At 38.6% G+C, this 22,936-nt stretch overlaps 1 protein-coding gene across 6 annotated transcripts in view; it reads left to right on the forward strand.

The window, feature by feature from the left end:
* Positions 1-22,801, forward strand: part of CNOT1 (CCR4-NOT transcription complex subunit 1) — a 71,669-nt gene extending 48,868 nt beyond the window's left edge. For 4 of the 6 annotated variants that reach the window (XM_079800268.1, XM_079800267.1, XM_079800269.1 and 1 more), the window contains exons 31-47: positions 2,657-2,953; positions 3,602-3,742; positions 3,839-3,943; positions 4,763-4,882; positions 5,664-5,855; positions 6,419-6,561; positions 7,574-7,682; positions 7,786-7,955; positions 8,662-8,914; positions 11,148-11,396; positions 12,426-12,589; positions 12,776-12,893; positions 15,007-15,108; positions 18,745-18,918; positions 19,600-19,749; positions 20,541-20,721; positions 21,814-22,801. In XM_079800268.1, coding sequence (XP_079656394.1) covers positions 2,657-2,953; positions 3,602-3,742; positions 3,839-3,943; positions 4,763-4,882; positions 5,664-5,855; positions 6,419-6,561; positions 7,574-7,682; positions 7,786-7,955; positions 8,662-8,914; positions 11,148-11,396; positions 12,426-12,589; positions 12,776-12,893; positions 15,007-15,108; positions 18,745-18,918; positions 19,600-19,749; positions 20,541-20,721; positions 21,814-21,950 — 2,805 coding nt within the window. In that variant the 3' untranslated portion in view covers positions 21,951-22,801. The remainder of the gene's footprint in view (positions 1-2,656; positions 2,954-3,601; positions 3,743-3,838; positions 3,944-4,762; positions 4,883-5,663; positions 5,856-6,418; positions 6,562-7,573; positions 7,683-7,785; positions 7,956-8,661; positions 8,915-11,147; positions 11,397-12,425; positions 12,590-12,775; positions 12,894-15,006; positions 15,109-18,744; positions 18,919-19,599; positions 19,750-20,540; positions 20,722-21,813) is intronic. The other 2 variants (XM_079800271.1, XM_079800270.1) reach the window with 2 other exon arrangements.
* The last annotated feature ends 135 nt before the right edge of the window (positions 22,802-22,936 follow it).

Consider the following 22,936-nt stretch of genomic DNA (forward strand, 5'->3'; position numbering starts at 1 on the left):
GGGTAGAGTAGTCTTGGTTGTAGGTTCTTGCTATTCATCACTTTGAATATTTCTTGCCATTCCCATCTGGCCTGCATAGTTTCTGTTGAGAAATCAGCTGACAGTCGTATGGGTGCTCCCTTGTAGGTAACTAACTGCTTTTCTCTTGCTGCTTGTAAGATTCTCTCTTTGTCTTTTGCCCTTGGCATTTTAATTATGATGTGTCTTGGTGTGGTCCTCTTTGCATTCCTCTTGTTTGGGGTTCTGTGCACTTCCTGCACTTGTAAGTCTATTTCTTTCACCAGGTGGGGGAAGTTTTCTGTCATTATTTCTTCAAATAGGTTTTCAGTATCTTGCTCTCTCTCTTCTTCTGGCACCCCAAAAATTCGGTTATTGGTACGCTTAAAGCCATCCCAGAGGCTCCTTACGCTATCCTCACACTTTTGGATTCTTCTTTCTTTCTGCCTCTCTGGTTGGGTGTTTTTTCTTCCTCATATTCCAGATCTTTGGTTTGACTCTTACGGTATGGTGGTCTACAGTTGAGTGTCTGTATATTCTTTATTTCAGACAGTGTCTGAATAATTTCTGACTGGTCCTTTTCCATTTTTTTTGGTATTCTCATTAAGGTCCTTGAAGGTCTCTTCAAGTTTCTCAGCGGTTTTTAGAAGATTCTTGAGTAACCTTATAAATGTGGTTCTGAACACTGTGTCGTCCATTAGTTTGCTTTCCTCCATCTCTCCTACTCGTGACATACTTCGGTGTCTCCGCATTTTGGCTGCCTCCCTGTGTTGATGGAGTGGCTTTGTGTGGTCAGTGACCTATAGGGGCCAGTAGCTCAGCTTCCCCAATCACTCTAGGTGGTCGCTCTTGGTACACCCCTTTGTGGGCTGAGTGGAAAGTCTTGGTGTAGTTAAAATTAAAAGCCTTGATTGCTGTTGGTACACTGGGAGGAATTGACCTCCAGGCCAATTGGCTGTGAGGACCTGCTGTGTCTATAACGGAAGAATTGCTGTGCTGGAGACATAGTAGGGCTTTGGTGCTCACTGAGTCTGCCTCTTGAATGTGTCCCTTATGAGAGTGGTTGAAATCTGGTGTCGTCCACACCGACCACTAGATACCCTAGTGCAGTGATGGCGAACCTATGACACACGTGTCAGCACTGACACACGTAGCCATTTCTGATGACACGCGGCCACTAAGGCGGCCGCATGCCGAGTATGAAACATTTGCTGCTCCTGAGGATGAAACATTTGCGAAATAATGTTTTTTCCTCAAAGTGACACACTACCTGAGTTATGCTCAGTTTTTTCGCGAAGTTTGACACACCAAACTCAAAAGGTTGCCCATCACTGCCCTAGTGTCTGGATCTCCAATGGGGTGCAGGTCTGAGGCCTCCCAGCAAGAGCTACAGTTTTCTCTTCTTTGCTTGAGCGGTTTTGGAGCAGTCTGACTGGAGCTGCAGTTAATTTGGTTGAGCTGCCACAGAACAGGCCATTTATATGTAAAAGCCGCTGTGTGGAGCCTGGGCGGGTTTGTAGAATGTGTGGGGCGGGGTCTCAGGGCGTCACTAGGCTGGGGTGTGGCCAACGGCCATGGCTGCCTTCAGCCATCTCTGCCTTTCCGCGTTTCCAAGTCCCCGTGTCCCGCGCTCCAGCACAGCAAACCCTGATTGCTGGGCACACCTCTGCAGAAAAGTCATTCTCACTCTCGGACCGATGAGAGTCCAGCTTCTCCCCGTAGTGTCTGGGTCCCCCGCGTGTCCCCAGAAACGAGTTCAGAGTGATCGGAAGTTTGTCTCCCTTCGGTTTGAAGAAAAGCCACGCGCCCAGTCGCCCGCCGCCACCCCTCTTCGCGCGCGCCTCCGTACCTCAGCTCTTCAGCGTTTGCGCTCCCTTCTCTTAGTTGTAAATCTACCACTCAGCCAGCTTTCCAGTGGTTCTGGGTGGTAGACGTTTTGTTTTTAGTTGTATTTTTGAAATTGTTGTGCGAGGCAGCAGTTTAGTTGTTTAACTTTGCCGCCATCTTGGTTCCTCTGCACTTAGTTTTTGAAAGAAAAATCTAGATCTAGAAATTGTGATTCCTCTTTATATTATTCCCAGTAATCCGAATACTTTTGTGTTCATGAATATTTTTAAGATTTCTTAAAAATTCAGTAAGGTAAAGAGACCAAGTGAGTATTAGGGCATAGTTTCTACCAGAGAAAGGATTGGAAAATCTTTCGAGCAGAGGCTTCAGTGTATGATTATACAAAATTCTTGCTATTCTGAAGAATTATTTGTAGCAATAAAAAATTTTGTAGAAAGCATTTTCTCTGTAAACTTGTTTCTTTTTCCATTTCCCCAACTAAAGGAGTTACTATTTAAAAGAGTACTTGGGTCACATATTTTAACTAAACAAGTAGTGTGTCTTTGAGTAGGTAATGTATCTTGTAATGAACAATAGAACTTTCAAAAAATCAAAAAACATGTATTACCTTGCATCACAAGGTACGCTGAATGCTACTTCCTCTTTGTAGCCCAACTTTTGATCCTGGGCTTTTTATTGATAAATTTAAAGTAGAAATTGGTAGTTATGGTTATCCTTGAAGTAATTCTAAAATAAAACCATGGGTGTGATTACTGATAGAAATTGGGTTGTCTTATTTAAACAAGCTGTTGACTTGTTTTTCCCTTCCTAGATTCCCTTGTTTCAGGCCCATCCACAGTTGAAGCAGTGTGTGCGTCAAGCAATTGAACGGGCTGTTCAGGAGTTGGTCCATCCTGTGGTGGATCGATCAATTAAGATTGCCATGACTACTTGTGAACAAATAGTCAGGAAGGACTTTGCCCTGGATTCTGAGGAATCTCGGATGCGAATAGCAGCTCATCACATGATGCGTAACTTGACAGCTGGAATGGCTATGATTACCTGCAGGGAACCTTTGCTCATGAGCATATCCACCAACCTGAAAAACAGTTTTGCCTCAGCCCTTCGTGTAAGTTGATTATTTCTGTGCTGTAGTACAAAACTGATTGCTGCTTGTCTGAGTTTCTTTTCTTTGCATTTGTACTTATTCTGATAGTTGCCATATTTATTTGATGTCTTCCTTTCTTGTAGATTAAATTCTGTGAGGTGAAGCATCATGTCTTTTTGTTCACTACTCTATCTTCAGTACAATGTTTGGCAGATAGTAGATACCCAAATATTTATTCTTTAAAGAAATAAAAAATTTTTTTTAATGCAACTTGATTCAGTTTACCATGAAGAATTTAAATTAAAGCACTTGGAGTAGAACAGCACAAAATAGTTAAAGAAATGTCGTATGTACCTACATATAGCACAAGTAACTTAGTTATTAACTTTGGGTCTCAGATGTTATGGTTGTACTGCTTTTGTTTACTGTTTTTCTGTTTTCATATTTTTTACCATCGTCACAACAACCTGGTAAAATGTTTTGGGTGAGTGGTATTTTCATCTTCTAGATGAAGAGGAGTGTTAGACTATTTCATGCTCATAGCTAATGGGTCATAAGTAAAGTCAGAACTTTCAAATTCATATGTCTAAGCACTGAATTTCCTATTACCTATCTGCCTTGTCCACAGAAAACTTGAAATCTTTTTTCTTTCATCTTTCCTCCCAATAGACTGCGTCCCCACAACAAAGGGAAATGATGGATCAGGCAGCTGCTCAGTTAGCTCAGGACAATTGTGAATTAGCTTGCTGTTTTATTCAGAAGACTGCAGTGGAAAAAGCAGGCCCTGAGATGGACAAGAGATTAGCAACTGTAAGTGTTTAGCATTTGCCTCTTAAGGATTTTTTTTTTTAATGTTTGAGAGAGTGCCTCATAACAAGAACCTCAGTGACTTTGTTTTATTTGCAGGAATTTGAGCTGAGAAAACATGCTAGGCAAGAAGGGCGCAGGTACTGTGATCCTGTTGTGTTAACATACCAAGCTGAGCGGATGCCAGAACAAATAAGATTGAAAGTGAGAACCGGGGGCTCTGTTTCTCCCTTTGTTTTCTTTTTGTTCTTGTTGCTTAAATGCCTCACCAGGACTAGGGCAGTGGGGTTAGGGCAGTGGTCGGCAAACTACGGCTCGCGAGCCACATGCGGCTCTTTTGCCTCTTGAGTGTGGTTCTTCCACAAAATACCACGTGCGGGCGCGCACGTACGGTGCGATTGAAATTTCGTGGCCCTTGCACAGAAGTCGGTTTTCGGCTCTCAAAAGAAATTTCAATCGTGTACTGTTGATATTTGGCTCAGTTGACTAATGAGTTTGCCGACCACTGGGTTAGGGTTTTAGAGAAAGTATCTCACCTCAGTAGAATTTTACTTAAAGGGAACCTGTGAAGAAAGTATAGACATAGCTTTATTGTGTGCCCCCAGTTGTTGAAGTACTACTGTAAAGTGTTCATATGCCTGTTAGTTTTTGTGTCCCAACTTGGTCTTCCTTTTGGGTACTTGTGTTTTTATTGCTAGTTGCTTATGCTTATTGGTGACAAGAAGATGGTGAAAAATCTGATCTTTTTAAAACCAGCTCCATTGGAAAATTGGCAGTGGTGTGGTCCTATTTGAGGCATGTTCCAGTGGAAAAACACTCAATGAATTTATAAATGAGGGTGACTGACAGGATTGTGACATGGTAAACACTGTATGTGCGCACATGCACGCATGCACATGCATACTCAGTTATGCTATTACATACTGTACTCCTTTGCTTACTTCCATGCAAATTTGCCACGTTCAAAAAAATTTCCTTTGATTATAAAGAGGATCCTGTCAAACTAGGTTTTTTTCTTCCAAGGTCGGTGGTGTGGACCCAAAGCAGTTGGCTGTTTATGAAGAATTTGCACGCAATGTGCCTGGTTTCTTGCCTACGAATGATTTAAGTCAGCCCACAGGATTTTTAGCTCAACCCATGAAGGTAAATAGTTGCCTTGGATTATATTGGAGTTTTACAGTTTAATTTGAGTGTTTTTATCTAATTTTTAACTTGCTTCCTAGGAACGTAAGTTAAAGGGGAAAAAAAATACACAGTTTTTGTGAGTATAAGTATTCTCTATCAGATCAACATGGCATACAGGGGATTTTTTTCCCTCCTCTAATATCCATGAGGTTGATTTTTTTTCTTTCATGTTTAGGAAGAATTTATATAGCTTCCCTGTTAATTTTTTGAAAAATTTTAAACCATTATTTACAGAAAAGTAAAAATTTTAGGGGGTGATGTTTTCCTCCTGGACCATTTAAACATAGGTTGCTGACCTTGATGTTCTAATCACTCTTACACAGAAAGAGTGTGACCATAGTACAGCCATTAAAATCAGAAAGGTAATGCTGATACGTTACTATGTAATCCTTAGACTTCGTTCAGGTTTTACAAATTGTGTCTTGATTTTTTTTTTAAATGTTTCCATTGATTTTAGAGAGAGGGAAAGGGAGAGAAACATCGATGTGAGAGAGAAACATTGATCAGTTGCCTCCAATATGCACCCTGACCAGGGATCAAACCTACAAGCTGGGTATGTGTCCTGAATGGAAATTGATCCTGACACCTTTCGGTACACAGGATAGAATCAGCTCACTGAGCCATACCCTCCATGGTTTGGTGGGGGCAGGGTCGAGGGGAGACTCCAGTTGGTACATGTGCCAGTGAAAAATCTTTAAAATGTTAATTTCTTTTTTGGTAATTTTCTTCTCTAAAACAGCAAGCTTGGGCAACGGATGATGTAGCTCAAATTTATGACAAGTGCATTACAGAACTAGAGCAGCACCTACATGCCATCCCACCAACTTTGGCCATGAACCCTCAAGCTCAAGCTCTTAGAAGTCTTTTGGAGGTTGTAGTATTATCTCGAAACTCTCGGGATGCCATAGCTGCTCTTGGATTGCTCCAGAAGGTTAGTTCTTAAACTATAACTTTCAGAAGAAACTAGGCTTGTAAATATCCAGAGACCTGCACTATTATCTATTTAAGTTACATTTAAGATTTTAAAAGTTAATAAAAAGCAAGGTCTGTTCTGCACCATGCATGTGATTTTTCTCCAGAATAGAATATAGTCATGGCAGTTAAAAACAGTAAAGTGGAGCATCTCTTTTGGCATGATTTTTTTGGAAATAAGTTTATTCAAGAAACTTTAAGATAGCCCTTTAGATTTTGAGGGACACATTGATCCAAGTATTTGAGTAATAGGGTACGGGGTAGGTGAAGAGCATTGGATTTTGACTGAAGGGACAGTGGAGTCTTAGATGATAGTGAAGAACCTAAAGTGAGCATAAACCAATTAGAATTTAGATAGTATGTGTGTTAGGTAAGTAAAAAGGACTTTGGTGAGTGGAGAGATTGTTAACTCTGGGCCCTCGAAGGTATTTTGTAGTTTGCATTCAGGTTTGGTTTTTGGCTTTGATAGTTGTGCTGCGTACTATATTTTCCATGGTCCTGAACCCTTTTTTTCTTTCATAGGCCGTAGAGGGCTTACTAGATGCCACAAGTGGTGCTGATGCTGACCTGCTGCTGCGCTACAGGGAATGCCACCTCTTGGTCTTAAAGGCTCTTCAAGATGGCCGGGCGTATGGGTCTCCGTGGTGTAACAAACAGATCACAAGGTCAGTAGCTATCTCAGAAGAGTAATGTTATTGGACTGCCTTCTGATATACATGGCCCAGTCTAGGTCTAGAGGTTTCTCTTTAATCTGGAGGCTAAATGGGACATTTGGAATTTCTAATTCTAAGTAGTGAGAATTATTGAATGGTTGTCCTTTTCCCATCTGCTGCCCATGACGGATACAGAAAACCAGTACTTTGCTTTGGGAAATAAGTTGTACGTTGTCGTTTTTATTAAAAGGCTTCATTGATTTTATAGCAGTGGTGTTGATATATAAGTATTTTAATGTCTTAAATGCTTTTTTTAATGTTTTTATTGATTTTTTTTAAAGAGAGTGAGAGAGAGGAAGGAAGGAAGGGGGAGAGAGGAACATTTATCAGCTGCTTCCTACACATCCCTTACTAGGGATAGAGCCTGAAATCCAGGCATGTGCCCTGACTAGGAATCAAACATTCGACCTTTTAGTGCACAGGACGACCCAGCCAACAACCACACTGGCCAGGGCTGGAATACTTTGTTTTCTATGTTTTGAAAGCAAAGCTTGTGTTTTAACACTGTATCTGTGGTCAGACAGTTATCTCCATGACTCACGTAAACCAAAAATATCATCATCATTTACCTGTCTCTTCTACTTCATTACTGGCTATTTTGAATCTTGGATATTGATTTGCAGTTGGATCGCAAGACATCCTTAATTTGGAATAAATTATCATTGAATAAAATGGACTGTTTTGCTCTAGCTGGTTTGGCTCTGGATAGAGCGGCGGCCTGTGGACTGAAGTGTCCGTGTGATTCCGGCCAAGGGCACATGCCTGGGTTGCGGGCTCGATCCCCAGTAGGGGGCATGCAGGAGGCAGCCGATCAATGATTCTCTCTCATCATTGATGTTTCTCTCTTATCCCTCTCCCTTCCTCTCTAAAATCAATAAAAATGTTTATTTTTTTTAAATGGGCTGTTTTAGTTGATAGAATTTAGTTAAGCCTATATAAATAAAGAAATACTGACTTTTTCTAGGTGCCTAATTGAATGTCGGGATGAATATAAATATAATGTGGAGGCAGTGGAGTTGCTAATTCGCAATCATTTGGTTAATATGCAGCAGTATGATCTTCACCTAGCTCAGGTATGGAAGGAGTTTTCTTAAACAGGAGAAGGGGCTCTGGTAGTTGGGAAGTGTGTTTACTGTAACTGTTGTTTTTCTTACATTGTGCTTTCTGTGTTGCCAGTCAATGGAGAATGGTTTAAACTACATGGCTGTTGCATTTGCTATGCAATTGGTAAAAATCTTGCTGGTGGATGAAAGGAGTGTTGCCCATATTACTGAGGCTGATCTGTTCCACACCATTGAAACCCTCATGAGAATTAATGCTCACTCCAGAGGCAATGCTCCAGAAGGGTGAGGATGAAATGCTTGGGATTTGTGGATTCAGCATTCTAAAAAAGCTTTGGAAATGAATGTGCAGACTTACTAACATTACCTATTATAACTGCTTTACCTACAACATATAGGAAGCTTTAGAGAGGCCTAATACTGTCCCTTGAAGTAGGAAAGCTTAACTAACTGCCCAGCCTTCTTGCTGTACAGCAGTACATGCAGTATTATTATTAGACTTGGTGTCAGAGTCCTATGTTTAAGTCCTGGCTCTGCCACTTAAAATCTGTTTGGTTTTAGGCAAGTTGATTTACCCTCCCTTAAGCCTGTTTCTTGTATAAGATGGAAATAATATCTCAAAGAGCTGCTGAGAATTAAGAGAAATAACAAATCATGTCATAGTAGGTACACTGTACTGATATCATATACTAGGTATGCAATGAATACTTGTTGACAACATCAGCTCCATTTCAGTGGGCACTGGTTGTTTTTTGTGTGTGTGTGTTTTTTTGTTGTTTTTTTTTTTTTTTGGTAAAAAGGTCAGTCATTTGCATATTGTGTCCTCATGAGTAAATAGAAAGGAAGAGACCAAGGATAGTTTTATTTAAATATAGAAATAGTAAAGTGATCATCACTCTTGTGGTTTCTAAATGAGCAAATTGTCCAACTGTATGTCTGTGAAATCACAACCCTGAGTAGACTGATTTTCACTCTGGATTTATTGTACTAGATTGCCCCAGCTGATGGAAGTAGTGCGATCCAACTATGAAGCAATGATTGATCGTGCTCATGGAGGCCCTAACTTTATGATGCATTCTGGGATCTCTCAAGCCTCAGAGTACGATGATCCTCCAGGCCTGAGGGAGAAGGCAGAGTATCTTCTGAGGGAATGGGTGAATCTCTACCATTCAGCAGCAGCTGGCCGTGACAGTACCAAAGCTTTCTCTGCGTTTGTTGGACAGGTAGAGCTTTTGGAAAGAAAGGTGCTTTTTATTCAACATAAGTAGGATGTGATACCTCCAATATTAAAACTCAGTATTATGTACCTGTGGTCAGACAGTTACCTCCATACTCATGTAAACCGAAAATATCATCATCATTTACCGTTAAATTGATACAGCTTATTTGTTTCATCATCGATCACTAAACACTAAAGTCAACATTCCTACTTGTCCCCTTTAATTCTATTTATCTTATTTCAATTGTCATAGCTACAAAGTAAAATGAATCCTGAAATTGCCAGGTGTGTATATAGTAATTTCACTAGCTTGAGAATCATCAGTGATGAGATTATGAGCTAATAAGTAAAGTCCTCATAGCAACCCATGTTTTAAAATAAAATAAGAGCAAGTGCCCGGCTAGCTCAGTCGGTAGAGCATGAGACTCATAAAATAAAATAAGAAAATACAACAGAACAGAACTTAAATATTTTAAATGGTAGCGCTTTTTATTGTATTTTCTAAAGTAAGTAGCTGATCTAACTAAAACTGATTAACATGTTCTTTTTGGGAAATAATTTCCAGTATTTATATTCATTCACTCAATTTGATCTAAACTGAACTTTGAGTTCAAGTGTTAGGAAAGAAGTCTGTAGCTAAAGACTAGGTTTGGCAGGAATATTTGTGAAGAGGATGAACAGGAAAAAATGTAGGAGGAGAGCCATAGTATCGTTTAGCATTCTGTTTTTTATCTCACTGGCTGTTTTCAGCCGTTATGGAGGGATTCAGACCCAGTAGTCAGCGTGTCCTAATGGTTACTTGGCTGGCAAGAGTGGAATCTTTTTCCTGAACTAGCCTTAGAATTCCTTTAGTCGAACTCTTCTAATGTTTGTTTGGAAAATATATCTGCTTATTTCTGTGGACTAGCCATTATATTTCTTCAGACTGAGACCAAAGCTTATGTGTGCAGCAAAGAAAGATTACAGATTAGATCTATTAATAAATGACAATTGAATGTGGAAGAGCTGATTTGAATTTTAGAAGAAAGAAATTGGATTTACTTTTCAAGATGAGCGTTACTTAGTAAGTCATACTAAGTAACTTTCTCCCCTTAAAGAATCCAGGGAATTAGAAAAAACATATCTATTGAGAAGCTGTTACTGCATGTTTATAGTTTGATTTCTGATTTGGATGGAAGAATTTTGAATCAATTGGCTTTTGAGATTATCGGTATTTCATGGGTATGGATATGGCACCTGTCTCAGCTCTTCCTGCTGGCTTATTAGCTCTCATTTCTTCTCTCCATTTGTAAAAGATAATGTATTATACTTTTCTCTTTTGCATCCTTTTGAGAATTCTTATGCTCCATCTTGATTATAGCAGTCTGTCTTTATTTTCTCTCCCCTGTTAATTTTTCAAATTTCAATGTACACAAGTCCCTTTGCTGGCCTTCTGTCTTGGCTAGGGTACATGATTGTCAATTCAGCTGTTTCATTGCTTATCAAGAGACAGTTAAGGTTTCCAAGATAACAGTCAAGTGTTTCTTCTGGGCGTGGTTTCTTTGTTTAGTAAGCACTGACCTCTTCCCTCTGCTGCCTTAATGCTGTTACACTGTCGTCTTTCCTACTAGCCAAATAACTTTTCTGCTGCTTCACTTCCAGATCATATGTCATAAAATTTGTACTTTATCCTTTTTGAAAAAATAAACTTGTCCTTTTCACTTTACTTTAACTTGATTTTATATTAAAATGGCTTAATGTACATTAAAATAACTGGGTATGATCTAAAGGTATTTTCATTGGGTTCCTACTTATACAGATTATTCCTTGATTTTCCTGGTGAAGCCAGTTGGAATTTTAAAAACTTTGGTTAAGTCAATTGGAAGAAATTATCTTCTGTAGAAAATAAAATACATATAATTTCATCTCCTTTGGGGGAAAAACATATCTTGGACAGAATGTCTTATCACTTTTAGTGAGCTATTGAAAGTTGGTTTAATTTGCATAGTTAATTTTTCAAATTATTTGGCTATGGACTACAGTTCAAAATTGCCATATTATTATCTTTCTCAGTTTCCACCTTCTCTGTTTTCCATTAAACTTAAAACTGGAACGATTCTGTCATGGGACCTAAAAGCTGTCATTTTCATGGCAGCTTTTTTACAAAGTAAAAATTATAAATGTGACAATAGGAATAAATGAGATATTTTTTTAAAATGAAGATGAAAAGTTTGTGTGTATTATCTCATTATGTCTTTATATTTTTGTACCCTTGGTAGATGCACCAGCAAGGAATCCTGAAGACTGATGACCTCATAACAAGGTTCTTCCGTCTGTGTACTGAAATGTGTGTTGAAATCAGTTATCGTGCCCAGGCAGAGCAGCAGCACAACCCTGCTGCTAATCCCACCATGATCCGAGCCAAGTGCTATCACAACCTGGATGCCTTTGTCCGACTCATTGCCCTGTTAGTGAAGCACTCAGGGGAGGCCACCAACACTGTCACAAAGATTAACCTGCTGAACAAGGTCTGAAATCCTTCCTTGCCTTATCCTTGGTACACTGGAAGCCTACGTCGGTGGTTCTAAAATCTAGGGGCCCAACTCTTTTACAAAACATTTTGTAATATCCCCTTTTCTGTATTGAAATTGAATTTATAGATAATATGTAACAATCACCAAATTTTAAGGGTATGATGCTTTAACTGAAAGAACCCGAAAAAAAAAAATCATAATGTATTTCAAATGCTAACTAAAAGGTATTTATTAGTATGAGATTTTATTTTATATGCAGAATCGTTGAACAAGATGGTCTATACATGTTCACTGATTATACTGATTACACTCAAATACCACAAGTGACATTGCAAGATCATTGTCTGATTTTTCTGCAAAGGAACAAAGTACTGTTTTCTTATGATTTATACAGTGGAATTCTTAGGAATTTGCATACTATAAGAGTGCAAAAAGAGAGTGTGGTCTTGGGTTATCACAATCAAATTAGGTTATCATAATCTTTACTGTTAAGTGAGAAAATTAAGTGGAGCACAGGGCAGTTCTTTGTATAAGAAATGCAGGACATTTCTGACTAGAAACATTAGGTTGTTAGATTGTAAAATGTGATAAAATATGATGTACCATGCTAGTTTCTAGAGCTTTTGAAAAATCATTGGGCATCTGTGGAGAGTGTACTTGTCTGGTCGAAGGGTATTGAAATTCAAAGAAAACACACAAAACTGGAGGCCAAATCAAATCAATGTATGGTCCCTTTGGCTGTCAGTATATAATTTTATATTCAAACTAGAGGCCCCGTGCAAGAAATTCGTGCACAGGTAAGGTCCCTAAGTCTGGCCAGCCATCAGGACTGCTGGCTGGCCCATCCTTCGTTCTGTGCCGCCCCCTGGTGGTCAGCGCACATCATAGTGAGCCATCGAACTCCCAAGGGGACACTTTGCATATTTGCCTTTTATATATAGAGAAGATAGATGGTATATGACCATAGAGAGTGGTAAGTGAGTTATATTCGTGATTTAAAGCTCTGATCTTTGTGCTCTACAGGTCCTTGGTATAGTAGTGGGAGTTCTCCTACAGGATCATGATGTCCGGCAAAGTGAGTTTCAGCAGCTTCCCTACCATCGCATTTTTATCATGCTGCTCTTGGAACTCAATGCACCTGAGCATGTATTGGAAACCATTAATTTCCAGACACTTACAGCTTTCTGGTGAGTAGTGTTCAGTTTAATAGAGATTTCCTGGTTAAAGATTGCTGTTTTAGTATACTAAAATTTGAGAAGTAGAATAAGCTTATGGATTTTAGGCATGCTTTATTCATAATACAATTTGTCTATTTCTATTTGTGTGTTCATTGTAAGGTAGACTGCTTCTGACAAAGATTTTCTTTTTTTCAGCAATACATTCCACATCTTGAGGCCTACCAAAGCTCCTGGCTTTGTGTATGCGTGGCTTGAATTGATCTCCCATCGGATATTTATTGCGAGAATGCTGGCACATACGCCACAGCAGAAGGTGTGGCTGCAGTTTATCTCCTACAGATGAAGACTGTAACTACCTGGGGCTTATTAGTACTATTAGTCATTTATTAGTAGCAGTTACACTTCTTCCAGGCTTAGTTGGGAATTATTCTATTTAATGTGGAGTCAGGTCATGGAGATTACCTGACTGCCTCTGCCTGAGTCACATTCCTCAGTGATTATGTATGGTATTGCAGCTCCCAGTCTGTTGTGAGCTGCAATACCATACATAATTTGGTATGGTATTTGTCAATTTCTTACGGGCTTTTTAAAAAAAAGTTGAAAGTTTGGACCACCTCTGTAGACAACATTATAAAATTCTGGGTAATGGAGCTATGGAATTTGCCTATTTTACAGGTTCACACTATAAATGGAAAGGCCCTCATACTCAGGTTTGAAGACCACTGGTCACTGTATTTGAAGAAATTAGGATCAAGTTTTTAGTAAAGAGCTTTTAATGTAATTGTGAACAAACCCAGTTAACATGAAAAGTTTCTCCGATCTTACAGTAAATGATAAATGACTATTTTAAATTTCTTTTCCTTGATTTTTATTTTTTAAATATATTTTAATGATATCAGAGAGGGAGAGAGATAGAAACATCAATGATGATGCCCTAACCGGTGTGGCACAGTGGATAGAGCGTCAGCCTGCGGACTGAAGGGTCCCGGGTTCAATTCCGGTCAAGGGCATGTACCTTGGTTGCGGGCACATCCCCAGTGCGGGGTGTGCAAGAGGCAGCTGATTGATGTTTCTCTCTCATCGATGTTTCTAACTCTCTGTCCCTCTCCCTTCCTCTCTGTAAAAAATCAATAAAATATATATTTAAAAAATAAATAAAATAAAAAAATAAATAAAATAAAATAAAATAAAGAAACATCAATGATGAGAGAGAATTAATGATTGGCTGCCTCCTGCACTCCCCCTACTGGGGATCAAGCCCAAAACCTGGGCATGTGCCCTTGACTGGAATCAAACACAGGACCCTCCATTCCACAGGCCCACGCTCTATCCACTGAGCCAATCCTTCTAGGCCGTGGTCAGCAAAACTGTGGCTCGTGAGCCACATGCGGCTCTTTGGCCCCTTGAACGTGGCTCTTACACAAAATACCACGGCCTGGGCGAGTCTATTTTGAAGAAGTGGTGTTAGAAGAAGTTTAAGTTTAAAAAATTTGGCTCAAAAGAAATTTCAATTGTTGTACTATTGATATTTGGCTCTGTTGACTGAGTTTGCTGACCACTGTTCTAGAGCATCTATGACTTCCCTTGATTGGCCTTTCAGGTCAGAGGAAAATGTGACTACTTATGTATATGTTTGGCAAAAAAGAGAGTGAAATAATTCTTAAATGGAGTTAGTTTTATTTGGTGGGGAAATGCTTTCCAGGAGGAGGAATATAATATATTGACTAAAATTACCCCAAGAATGAACATAATTGGTAGAATTGGGGGGTGATGAGCAAGTCAAGTTTGGCTAATAGAGGGAATTCATGTAAATTGGGTAACATTATTTGCCAAGAGTTGAGGAGCTGGCTATGGGCAAAGAAATGGTCCAGACCCAGTACTTAATTAAAAGAAGGAATTAAGAGACGTAACTGTCAGTTTCTCAGTTGGCTAAGTGTTTTGTGTCTGTCTGAAATTTACTCATGTTCCTCTTTTTTTTTTTTTTAATGGTTTTTATTTATTTTAGAAAGAGGAAGGGAGAGAGGGATAGAAACATCAATGATGAGAGAGAGTCATTGATTGGCTGCCTCCTGCATACCCCACACTGGGGATCAAGCTGGCAACCTGGGAATGGAACTGTGGCCTCTTGGTTCATGGGTTGAAGCGCAACCACTGAGCAACACCGGCTGGGCTCTCTCCTGTTTTTTACATTTTGCTACAGGCACAAGGACCTACATGTCCTAGAATTTCTGGAGTCAGCTTGTTTGTCACTATCAACATAATTACGCTTATTCCTTTTAATGCCAATCAGTCTTTAAGAGAGTTACTTATGTCAGTATTCTATAGTTAAATGAGTATGAAGAAGAAATCACAGTATAGCTGATTCAGCATTTTTTTGATTGCAGAATAGCAGCTGAGTAAGACTCATGTTCACTTCTTTCTTTCAGGGATGGCCTATGTATGCACAGCTACTGATTGATTTATTCAAATATTTAGCACCTTTCCTTAGAAATGTGGAACTCACCAAACCTATGCAAATCCTCTACAAGGTAATTAATTTGGAGTTATAGATTTAAAGTAATGAAAATGTAACACTTAAAAACTAATAAAAACACACACACACAACTGGAAATATGAGGCCTAATATTTGTTTTATTAAGCTTTAAAGTGTGACGTATATTCAGAAAAGTGCAAAACTCAAACATATTTGCATAACCAGCACTGCATCATAAGGTATTCCTATGTTCAACTTTGGTAGATACTACCAGTGGGGCTGAGGGGACTGGGCGCCGCCATCTTTGAGGGCATGGCAGTCAATTAGCATACTCCCTCCTTATTGGCTGTGGGTGCTGCCATCTTTGAGGGTGGGGCAGTCAATTAGCTTATTCCCTCTTTATTAGATAGGATTACAGTATTTCTAAGAATTTGTAAAGTTAATTTGATTCCCAGAATGACAATAATTTTATTTGAGTACAGGATAATTTTTTCAATTTAGACATAACTAGAGGCCCAGGGCACAAATTTGTGTACCAGTGGGGTCCCTCAGCCTGGCCTGCAGGATCAGGCCAAAGCTGGCTCTCTGACATCCCCTGAGGGATCCCAGATTGTGAGAGGGCACAGGCCAGGCTAAGGGACCACACTGGTGCATGATTAGGGCCAGGGAGGGATGTGGGAGGTTGGCCAGCCATGGAGGGATCAGGGGAGGGCTCCAGGGTGTGTCTGGCCCATCTCACTCAGTCCTGATCAGCTGGACCCCAGCAGCAAGCTAACCTGGTGGTCAGTGCACATCACAGCGACTGATGGACCAGTCGACTGAATGTCCTCTGGTGGTTAGTGCACATCATAGCGAGCGGTTGAGTTGACTTAGTATATCATTAGCATATTATACTTTGATTGGTTGAACGGATGACCAGATGACCAGACACTTAGCACATTAGGCTTTTATTATATAGGATTGTGCTGCTGTGAACATAGGGGTGCATATATCCTTTCTGATTGGTGTTTCTGGTTTCTTGGGATATATTCCTAGAAGTGGGATCACTGGGTCAAATGGGAGTTCCATTCCATACTGTTCTTCACAGTGGCTGCACCAGTCTGCATTCCCACCAGCAGTGCACAAGGGTTCCTTTTTCTCCGCATCCTCGCCAGCAATTGTCATTTGTTGATGATAGCCATTCTGACAGGTGTGAGGTGGCACCTCATTGTCGTTTAGATTTGCATCTCTTGGATAATTAGTTACTTTGAGCATGTTTTCATATGTCTCTTGGCCTTCTGTATGTCTTCTTTCGAAAAGTGTCTATTTAGGTCTGTTGCCCATTTTTTGACTGGGTCATCTTCCTTTTGTTAAGTTGTATGAGTTCCCTGTAAATGTTGGAGATTAAACCCTTATCAGAGACAACATTGGCAAATATGTTCTCCCATGCAGTGGGCTTTCTTGTTTTGTTGATGGTTTCTTTTACTGTGCAGAATCTTTTTATTTTGATGTAGTCCCATTTGTTTATTTTCTCTTTAGTTTCCATTGCCCTAGGAGCTGTATCGGTGAAGATATTGCTTCGGCATATGTCTGAGATTTTGCTGCCTGTGGATTCCTCTTAATATTTTTATGGTTTCCCGTCTGCGTTTAAGTCCTTTGTCCATTTCGAGTTTATTTTTGTGTATGGTGTAAGTTGTGTTGAGCTTTTCAACCCATGAAAGTATATATCATCATTTAGTTAGGCTTTTAATTTTACTCTGCAGTGCTTTGTAGTTTTCAGCACAGATGTTTTAAATATCTTTCCTTAAACTATTCCTACATATTTTATGTTTTTTGTCAAATTGTAAGAGAGATCTTTTTAAAATTTTTTAATTTTTTTGTTAGTGGTCTATAGAAATAAAATTGATTTTGTATATCTGCCTTGTATCTAGCCACCTCGCTAAATTTACTTTTTCTAAAGGATATATTCTGAGTACAAAATCATTTCATCTACCTGTAACAATGGGTTTTTATTTTTCTTGCACTGACCAGTAACTGCAGAACATTGTTAAATAGAAGATAGCAATAATTGCATAATTGTTTCATTAGTAATCTTGGGGAAAGCTCTCCATAATTCACCATTAAGTATGTTTTTGTAAATCTCGAGTTTTGTTTTATAGATACCATTATCTGATTAAGGAAATACCCTTCTATTTATAATTTGCTGAGAGTTTCTAAATCATTAAATGGGTATTTTATTGAATGATTTTTTTTTGCATACATGACCCTGTAAATTTTTTTTCTGTTAATGTAATTCCATTAATTTTCTTTTTTTTTTACATTTTTTTATTGAGGTATTATATGTGTACATATCTTACCATTGCCCCCCACACACACCCATACATGCCCTCACCCCCCAGAGTTTTGCGTCCATTGTTTATGCTTATATGCATGCATACAAGTCCTTCGTTTGATTTCTTATCTCCCCCACCTCTCCCTAACTTGCCCCCTGTAATTTGAAAGTGTTTGATGCTTTACTGTCTCTGTATCTATCTTTTTGTTCATCAGTTTATAATGTTCTTTATTATAATTCCATTAATTTTCAAATGCTTAAACCACCATTGCATTTCTGAACTATTTGGTCATGATATATCACTGATTTCTATTTCGAACATTTAAGATTTTTGAATAATTTTCATGTCAGGTTTTGGTATCAGCGAAATGCTAGTGCAGTTGAGAGTGGAAAGTGTTCTCTATGTTCATAATATTTTGAAAATAGTGTTAATTTTTTCCTAAATACTAGATTTGTAAGGATTTGCCAGTAAAGCCACGTAGGCCATGAGTTTCTTTATGGGAAGGGTTTTAACATTTTTAAAAATATATATATTTTATTGATTTTAGAGAGGAAGTGAGAGGGAGAGAGAGATAGAAACATCAATGATGAGAGAGAATCATTGACTGGCTGCTTCCTGCATGCCCCCTCCTGGCGATCAAGCCCGAAACCCAGGCACATGCCCTTGGCTGGAATCGAACCCGGGACCCTTCAGTCCGCAGGCTGATGCTCTATCCATTAAGCCAAACCAGCCAGGGTGGTTTTAACATTTTAAACTTCATTATAAAGGACTATTCAGATTTTCATTTTTGGTTTGGTTTAAGAAATCGAATTTTTAAATTTTGTGTATTTTACCTGAATTGTCAAATTAGCATATAATCAAAATTCTCTTAAACTGTTTTTTCATGTCTGTAGTGATTGTCCTTTTTCATTCCTGATATTAGTATTGTTTTTTCTGTCAGTCTTGGTAGGCTTTACCTTTATTAATCTTTTCAAAGAACCAACTTCTAACCTCAGTTGCCACTTCCATCCCCCCCGCCCCCCAGTCCCTGTTTCAGTGTTTTTAAAAAAAAAATTTGTTTTTTTTCTTTGTTTTTAATTAGCTGTTCTTTTTCCAACTTCTGAAGATAGCAGTTTACTTACATCATTGTTTTCATTTATTTTGTCCAGCCTCTTCTAGCATATGTATTTAAGGTTATAAACTCCTGACACCTAGCTTTTCATAATTTACAAATGTAAATATTTTGATAATTTGTTGATGTTATTGTTAAAGCTTGTAACTGTTATTGAAGTATACTTCTGCCTTTTTAATTTTAGTTAAAAATCATGATAGTAAAACTATTACTCCCATTTTTTTATTTAGTGTGGAATCAGCAAATGCTTTTCCTTTTTTTTAAATAGGGCACTTTAAGAGTGCTGCTGGTTCTTCTGCATGATTTCCCGGAGTTCCTTTGTGATTACCATTATGGATTCTGTGATGTGATCCCACCCAATTGTATTCAGCTAAGAAACCTGATCCTGAGTGCCTTCCCAAGAAACATGAGGCTCCCAGACCCATTCACTCCTAATCTGAAGGTAAAGTTTCCAACAGTTCGAGGAAAAGAAAATTATGTCTTAATATTAATAGTTCTTGTTCTGGTAAGTAGGTGTCAGGCCAATCATTTGCTAGGTGGCCCCACGGCACAGAATTGCAAAACAAACACCCTTTTTCTTGTAAGTACCGCGCGCTAACCGATTGCGCCACTGGAGCTCCAACACCCTTTTTCATGCCCGCATTTCACAGGTGTTTTGTTTAGATTGTTGATATAAGGGAGAAAAGGTCCGCGTAAAAGCACACCACCATGGTGTGGGTACTGTCATTTTTTTTTATTTTCTACCCTCCCTCCACATAAATGTTTTTAAATGTAGCAAGTATGACGTCTATTCTGCTGGGGTGTCTTTTCCAAGACTAGAGCTTTTGGTGAGTGAGTAAATCTGATTTTGTACTCTGATTTTGAAGTCCATGTCCAGGGGGTGGGAAACAATTAGTGATACAAGTTAGACCTCTCCACAAAAGGTACCTAACCTGCTTTATTTCTAGAGAGATAATTTCTGTAATTTTGCATTTCAGTTCTTACATGCATTGATAAAAAGCAGCTCTACTCTTTTAAGATATTTATAATGTGTATAGTTTTAGAAAAACATTTCTACCACTTTGTAGCATAGATATAAGTAACTCTTACAAATACTCTGGTTTTGATTGTATTTGTCTGGCAGGTGGATATGTTGAGTGAAATTAACATCGCACCCCGGATTCTCACCAATTTTACTGGAGTGATGCCACCTCAGTTCAAAAAGGATTTGGATTCCTATCTTAAAACTCGGTCACCAGTCACTTTTCTATCTGATCTGCGCAGCAACCTACAGGTTAATTGCTTTGGCTTAATTCTTAGCTATATGTCTTTCATAAAAAGCACTGCAGTCCTTATGTGTGGCCTGATTAGGAGTCAGTCTTTTCAACTTGATTAAATACATTCTGTCATTTTAATACATCCTATCATTTTTTTTCTTTTAATATTTATTGAATTTATTGGGGTGACTGGTTAATAAAATGATACAGATTTCAAATGTACAATTCTATAATATATCATCTGTATGTTGTATTATGTGTTCACCACCCCAAGTCATTTCTAATGGTTGGGTGAGAGTAACTGGATTATACATTTTACTAATTCATCTTAGCGACAAAAAAACTATAACCTTAGAAGAGGCAATCAGGGAATGGACTGATTTTCTGTAAGAATAGACTGCTAATAACTATTCCCGGCCAGTACTCCAAGATTTTTCTAAAGAAATGGTTTCATTTGCTATATAGAAAATCACTTGAAGTTGTATTATTTTTCCACACCAAGGAGGAAGCCTTTTCCCTCTCCAAATCTTCTTTGTAATTGAGGTGTAATGCATATTTTCACTTTATAAACTTCACTTTTATGCTGGTACCTGTTAAAGCTTTGGTTTCCTAAGGGAAATGTTTGTTTTTGACACAACCAACATGGGCAGCTGTGTATTTGTTAAATACTCTCAACAAACTCAAGGAAATTTATCTAAAATTTAAATGACAAAGAATATTGAAAGCAGTTCAGCTTTTCTTTGAAGGCCTAAAAAGGCATGAACCAGCCCTCTGAGAATAAGTCAGGTGCTTTGTTTTATTCATTTAGGTATCCAATGAGCCTGGCAATCGCTATAACCTGCAGCTCATCAATGCACTGGTGCTCTATGTCGGGACTCAGGCCATTGCACACATCCATAACAAGGGCAGCACACCTTCAATGAGCACCATCACCCACTCGGCTCACATGGACATATTCCAGAACCTGGCTGTAGACTTGGACACTGAAGGTGAGTGAAGCCAGAGTCAAGTTTTCTGCACATTAAGCTACAGTCAAGTCAAAAATATATTAGAGAAATAATGTTTTGTCAGTGTTTATGGCTCTGTCTGGCTATTTTTAATTGGATAGTACCTGCTCAGTGCAGAAAACTATAAAGGAAAGAATCATCTAGAATTCTTCCCACATCAGTTAATATTTCAGTGTATGACTGCAGTATTTTTTGTGTGAAAAATAAACATGTTCCTTTTATTAGCCTCTCTTTAAATAAAAATAGGCTTGTTACATTGTTTTGTTAACCTGCCTTTTCCCCAGCACCTACTGGTGCCTATTTGGTAGGTAGCATTTTAATATTAGGTGTATAAACTTCAATGAATAGGACTTCCCCCTACTTGCTCTGCAAAAAGCTCACAGTATAATTCCTACTACAGGTTGCATTTTGCCTGGTTGAACTGCATTTCTTTTGTTTTCTATATTCTAGTAGGTGCTAACCAAGGGATGCCTGCCTACTGTTAACTTTGCGATGGATTCTTGAGAGGCTCATCTTGATTAAGCATGTACTGCTGGCCTATTTGTAGAAGGGTTTTGAGGCAGCTTAAAATCAAGACTTAACAAAATTGGTTATCATCATGTTCACAGCCCAGCAAAAAGAGGGTAGCCTTTAGGGACATCTTAAAACTGTGATAGCCTTATGAGTAATATCAAACAGGCAGACAACCAAACCTAGTTAATATTTATTACAATATAGTTTAAACTAGTGGTTCCTAAAGTGTGGTCTGAGAATCTCTGATGGAGTTCAAGACCCTTTTAGAAGGGCTGTGAGGTCAAAACTATTTTCATAATAATATCTTGGGTTTTTTTTGTACTCATTTTGTAATGAGGGTACAGTGGAGTTTCCCAGAGGGGACAGGCAAAAATGAGAATCCAGCCATCTTCTATTAAATGACATTAAAGAGATTATGTAATGTAAAACAGTGGCATATTTCACTAAGTTTTTTTGGGGAAATACTTTAAGAATTCCAAATCCTAGTCAGTCAGAATGACTTTGTCATCTTATTTTGGTCTTAAAGAGCAAGTCCTCACTACGCTGAGTTTTGATTTTTAGGTCGGTATCTCTTCTTAAATGCAATTGCAAACCAGCTGCGGTACCCAAATAGCCACACTCACTACTTCAGCTGCACCATGCTGTACCTTTTTGCAGAGGCCAACACTGAAGCTATCCAAGAACAGATCACAAGGTAAGAGAGAAGTTTGTTTTCCAGGTGCTTCTAAGTTGTGCCTCTTCCCCTTTATTGTGAATTCTCTTGAGTGTGTTTCCTGTGCATTGAGTATCTTTTACATGTGTTAAATCTGGGATGTAGTTGTGAACAAAATGGACATGGTTCCTGCCTAGTCTGAATCACAAGCAATCACAGGTCATCATCATTGCTGAAGTAAAAAGTAGTTTTCAATAAAAGACAGCAGCATTTTGATTTAAGGTCATGTGGTGGTGGTGCAATTTTTAACCAGAGTCCCGAGTTACACGGGCCAGTCCATGTTAAAGCACATGGACTAATCACCTATAGTTTAGGTTTTTTAAGCAGGAGAAATAGGATCATACTTGTATTTTCCTGACAATAGCTAAGAATCTCATATGCTTGGGCTATGTATAACATTGGATATTGGGAAATGGGTAGATTCTAGTGAGAGGCCTATACGTATACTTTAAAACAGCGGTCGCCAACCGGTGTTCTGTGGACCACTGGTGGTGGTCCGAGAGGTCCGAAAGGTTGGCAACTGCTGCTTTAAAAACTGGGCCAGACTTTTTAAAGTTGCCTCCTCCCCTAATAGTAGTTTGTGGGTATTAGACAATAGTATTCCTTAGATTTATATACCAAAAATTAACGTGATAATGTCCTTCCTTGTGACTATTTATAAAGCGGTAGTCAACTTCCTTGTACTTAAGTCTGTATTCTTGTGCTTTATTATTTTCTCAGTAAATTTACAAGTACAGTTGGTTAGGTAAAAAATGAATATTTTAGTCAATACTAACTGCCATTCAGTATTAGAATTTGCTTCCTATTTCCTTTCATTTAGTGCATCCTTTTAAGTGATTACTTTTTTACCCAGATTTCCTAATTCAAGAAACCACCTGGGTTATTAACCATGCTAAATATAGAGAGTACAGAGATTAATCCACTTGTCTTTAGTTAAAGCTAATAACTTTTAGTTTACTAATCAGGGAGAAG

This window comes from Cnephaeus nilssonii (genome assembly GCF_951640355.1).
Source record: "Cnephaeus nilssonii genome assembly, chromosome: 20".
In the NCBI taxonomy this organism is placed as follows: Eukaryota; Metazoa; Chordata; class Mammalia; order Chiroptera; family Vespertilionidae; genus Cnephaeus; species Cnephaeus nilssonii.